General features: G+C 43.6%; 1 protein-coding gene across 1 annotated transcript; it reads left to right on the forward strand.

The window, feature by feature from the left end:
* Positions 1-203: 203 nt before the first annotated feature.
* On the forward strand, positions 204-2,687 carry LOC108044911 (conserved oligomeric Golgi complex subunit 8). The gene is made up of 5 exons (XM_044459789.1): positions 204-367; positions 430-902; positions 956-1,169; positions 1,546-1,727; positions 1,783-2,687. The coding sequence occupies exons 1-5, from the start codon at positions 295-297 to the stop codon at positions 2,539-2,541; spliced, it is 1,701 nt and encodes a 566-aa protein (XP_044315724.1). The 5' UTR covers positions 204-294; the 3' UTR covers positions 2,542-2,687.
* The last annotated feature ends 2,238 nt before the right edge of the window (positions 2,688-4,925 follow it).

Genomic DNA, 4,925 nt, shown 5'->3' on the forward strand with positions numbered 1-4,925 from the left:
ATTGAGCAGCTTAGAGGATGTTGAATTCATGAAATTTCAGGAAATGTATTCAGTCGTTTAGGAAATACCCCCATGTTTTTTAGCACACATTTTTGAAAAGGCGTTAGCTGCGTGACAAATCATCTAGCTTTTGACAGACGTATAGACTGCACTTTTGCACACTTTCTTTTCTCACGCTTGCGTTACCGCAGCCTCAAAATTGAACGCTTTCCACACTGGCTAGAAGTCAGCTGTTTTTCGAAGACGACAACAAATTGGATAATTCCCGACTTTAGAAGTTTTAACGCAGAATTAATGGATTTTCCGGACAAAATGGATATGGAGAACGAGAGGGTGCTAAAGCTGATATTCCCGGACGGAGTGCCGGGTGAGTGTGACCTCGGAAGCGGCTGAAATGGCCAAAGAACTCAGGTTTCGTGTGTCCACCAGACAACTTGCGTGGCAATCCGGAACTGGACAACTACCTGGCCAAACTGGGCACCTGCAAGGTGGAGCAGCTGAAGAAGGAGCAGACGCGCCTGGCGGACGAGGCCCGCAGCATCCTGGAGCAGACGCAGGACCTGGCCATCTCCAACTACAGGACCTTCATCACCACGGCGGAGAACTCGCGCTCGATCTTCAGTGAGTTCCTGCGCTCGGAGCAGCAGCTGGACACGCTGGTGGGCAAACTGCCCGACCTCAGCGTCCAGTGCGAGCGCTTCCTGCAGGACTCCGCCGAGCTGAACGAGCAGCGGCGCCTCAACTCCATCACGCTGCAGAAGAACGCCCAACTGCTGGAGGTCCTCGAGCTGCCGCAACTCATGGAGCGCTGCATCCGCGAGGGTCGCTACGAGGAGGCCTTGGAGCTGGCCGCCTACGCCACCCGCCTGGGCCAGCACCAGGGCCACATTCCCGTGGTCACAGTGGGTTCTTCTTGTCTTCTCATTCCCTCGCAATCTAATCAAATCCCTTCCAGAGCATTGTGCGCTCGGTGGAGGCCCTGTGGCACACCATGCTGGTGCAACTGGTGTCCCAACTCCGGACGGACCTGCAGCTGCCCAAGTGCTTGCAGATCGTGGGCTACCTGCGCCGGATGCAGGCCTTCGGCGACAACGAGCTGCGACTGAAGTTCCTACAGGCAAGGGATGCCTGGCTGACCTCTTGCCTCGAAGCCATTCCCACTGGAGATGGTAAGGCTTATTCAGAATTTAAATTAACTAAATTAAGACATTTAAAAGGGCTACAAATTAGTTCAAGTTTTGTAAGTACTTCTCGTTTCATGTGAGCTAAAGTGATAAGTCCTAAAGAATGAGTGCAATGAGCTATCAAATAAAGTCGCCAAAATGGTTACAAGAACAATTGAGAGTTTTTGCAGAGCTTAGTTAAATTGATTAATAACAAATGGGATATCCCAATTGATGCAAATCTTGAATTCTAAAGGCATTTGAACGAATAAGTTCAGTGTTTCAATTAAAAACAAGCTTGATAAATGGTTTTACATTAAGTATTTTAAATATTTTCTTACCAAACTCTACTACATATCTATCCCCTTTTTTCTCTCCCTAGCCCAGCAACACCTGTCGAAAACCATCGAGATCACGCGCATTAACCTGTTTAATATCATCACCCAGTACCGCGCTATTTTTCAGGAGGAGGAGGGTAGCTCAAAGAACCAGAGTTCGTTGAGACCGCTGCAGGGTGTCAGCTGCAATGGGGACCGACTCTTCCAGGCCTGGTTGCACAATAAGGTTTGATCCTCTTAACTATCTTCTAGAAAAGTATTCATTATTCTCTCTCCCCCAGATCAACGACTTCCTGGAGACCCTGGAGCGGGATCTTCAGCTGGGAGTGGGCTCGGTGGAGACAGTGCTGGGCCAGTGCATGTACTTTGGGCTGTCTTTTAGCCGTGTGGGCGCCGACTTCCGTGCGCTGATGGCCCCCATTTTCGTGGGAGTAATCCGGCGTCGGTTCGAGAGCAGTGTGGCGCAGGTGAACGAGCAGTTCGAGCGGGAGCTGGAGAGATTCACGCTGATCAACAAGGTGGCGCTGCACTCCCACGCCCGCAAGCAGGTGGATCCCGAACAGGAATCCTATGCGCCACCGGAAACGCTGTTGGATTTCTATCCGCTGGCCGCTCTGTGCAATGGTTATCTGAGTGCCCTGAACGAGTTGCGGCTGTGTGCTCCACTGGCCTTGGCCACGGATGTGACCCGCTGCCTGCAGCACTCCCTGCAACAGGCCGCCCAGCGAGTTCTGGCCTTTTATCGGCAGGAGCAGCAGGCCTTCGCCGGCAGCGAACGGGAGGCATTTGTTCGGCTCTGCTCGTGCCTGGCCTACGACCTGGTGCCCTATGTGCAGCGGTGCATCCACGGCGTCTTCCCGCCGCAGTCGCTAACCGTTCACCTGGGGATCAGCCTGCTGCAGCTGGAGCAGCAGCAGCTCACCTATCTGCAGCAAGCACATATTTTGGAGCCTCTGAAGCACCTACTGCCCATCAAGGCGCTGGTGCAACCGCAGGAAACGAAGCCAAACGTGGGAACGACTGTCACTGCCGAGGGATGATTGAAACCAAAACAACACAAATGGAAGTCAATAATAAAAAACTATTATGTAAAATTGTACTTGTAATATATATTCCAATATTTATATCTCGCCAAACACTTAGGGCATTTTCTTTTAAAAGAAGCTAATTAAATCAAAATACCGCATTCAATCGATTTTATTAATTTCATAATTGCTTATAATAATTAAATACTTTGTCATTAGATTTTTATCAAAAATTAATGTAGATACTGGAAGTTTCTGATCTATATGTCGTTCCAAAGAATTCAAAAAGTATCTTCTATTTATTTTACTGCTTGCAGGAGCCCGAAGCTTCGCTTGAGGTTAAGCCCCTAGTTGTTTTCCACGAAAGTCTGCCAGCCTTGTAACCGTATTTATCATGGCCCAATTATAAAAAGATAACACAATCATGGCCAGACATTTGAAAATATATCAATACCATTGGAAAACTAAAATCCAGTCGCATCTAGAAGATATTTTACCTTTCTTATTCGGTAAGAATTTCATCGATTGTTTATTCAATCTGAACAAATTGGGCAACTTGGGGGCTCCATATTTATCAAAGCAAAAAAGGTTACTAATATAAAAAATAAATGGTAAAAATGTTAATGGTTGTATTATTAAACAATATTTGGCTGTGCGTTTATTATCAGATTTTAGTATTCGGTTTTACTCGTAATTATAGTACTAACGTACAAGCTTCTCCTCTATATCCGATTACTAAAAATAAGCACTTTAATAGAATATTTGTAAAGGTTAGACCTGTATAAAAATCATTTGTTTTATATTTTAAAATTCCTAGGGAATCTGTTTCGTCACGGTAGCTTGCAGACAATCCAGTCTCGTGGAGCTTTCTAGTAAAATAAAAAATGTATCTTCGTTTTTTCTTAAAAGTAGTAGTTATAGAAGTTTTTAGTTATAGTAGTTTTTTACGATTTTATACTTTTATAAAAACCGGACAACTTTATCATATAGCCAAAGATATGGTCAAAACAATTTATCGAAAAATCGACCTAGCATATTAATATGCTAAATTTGAATATTTAACTTTTTAACAGCTTCAAAGGTATATTAATTTATTTTCTTTTTTTTTTAAATATTTAGTACAGTTTTAAACATAGTTCTTATGCTATCTTACGCACTTATCTTATATCTAGTTTTAAGGTCATTAGATTAGAACCCTATATAAGATATATGCTTCAGCGTATGATGTCTATTTTAGCTTTCGTTATTCGCAATTTCACCTGATATACCAAAATGTAACAGTTCCCCAGCCAATTGCATCCACTTCGGACGAAGTGTTAGCCCCAGCGGTTCTTCCACTCAATCGTTTTGTTAATTTTACAACATTTCCCGGCGAATAAACTCGCGATGGGGCGCAAGTGGTTTTCCGAGAGGCAGGGGGCCTTTTTCCCGGTTTTTGTATTGACCCACTGGGAAACCCCCTTTTACTGGGGGTCGCGAGAGTGTAATAATATTTTTACTTAGGCACCCGACGATCAAAAAGCGGCTCGCTGCGGTTGTCCAACCGCCAAAGCCAAAGCCAAAGAGTTGCAATCAGCTCCACGCACTCCCCTTCATCTGAATGTGCCCCAACTAAAGCGTCGACATGGCAGGTCAAATTGAGTTGGGCCAGGGGCAGTCCGGAAAATGGAGGGAAAGGGGGCCAAGGGGACCAAGGGGACCAAGGGAGTCGCTGACTAGGGCCGCTTTTATAAGCAATTTCGCGAACAATGACTAAATTTCGGGAAAAGCGAGCGACGATTTTCCCTCGCCGCTTGTTGCTGTTGCATCTGAACGAATCTAAACGAATCTGAATGCAACGCAGTGCGCCGAAAATTGGAAAACATGGCAGCTGAATGGACAACTGGTGAAGAAGGGGCGGATTGAAAACGGATGCACTGCGCTGGATCGGGAATCGACCGGAAAAAATTACAATTTCCTAAGAGTTATTCATATAACACTCCGGCACAACAAAATAAATCTTATACATACACTACTCAGTTATCAGAAATAATAATCGGCATATATCAGCTTACAGTTTTAAGTTTCATTGTAATTACTAAATGTGTTTTTTAAAATTATTAAATTTATTTTTAAGGCCACGCGAATGTAATTTAAAATTGAGTAATGCAAGACACAATTTGTTTATCAGAAGAATGAAAAGAAGGTCGATAAACAAAGTTTCTAACTTGAAATTTGAAAACTTTTTTATGAAAACGGTTATTAAAAATTATTATTAAAGTCCAAAATTCAAAATTTTTCTGATCATTTCATTTTCTAAATTGAAAATATTATAGGTAACTCCCAAATTTACTTATATTATTTTAATATTAGAAAATTTTGTAGTATGTTTTAAAGGCAGACAGATTGGGCAAATTAAA

The sequence above is a fragment of the Drosophila rhopaloa genome, unplaced genomic scaffold (assembly GCF_018152115.1).
Source record: "Drosophila rhopaloa isolate 14029-0021.01 unplaced genomic scaffold, ASM1815211v1 contig_2, whole genome shotgun sequence".
Classification (NCBI taxonomy): Eukaryota; Metazoa; Arthropoda; class Insecta; order Diptera; family Drosophilidae; genus Drosophila; species Drosophila rhopaloa.

What these genes read in the sequence shown, in the direction of transcription:
- LOC108044911 (XM_044459789.1), top strand. Translation starts at nt 295, where the DNA reads ATGGATTTTCCGGACAAAATGGATATGGAGAACGAGAGGGTGCTAAAG. An exon ending in GCCACATTCCCGTGGTCACA is followed by an intron (nt 903 to 955) that starts GTGGGTTCTTCT and finishes AATCCCTTCCAG; the next exon opens with AGCATTGTGCGCTCGGTGGA. An exon ending in AGGCCTGGTTGCACAATAAG is followed by an intron (nt 1,728 to 1,782) that starts GTTTGATCCTCT and finishes TCTCTCCCCCAG; the next exon opens with ATCAACGACTTCCTGGAGAC.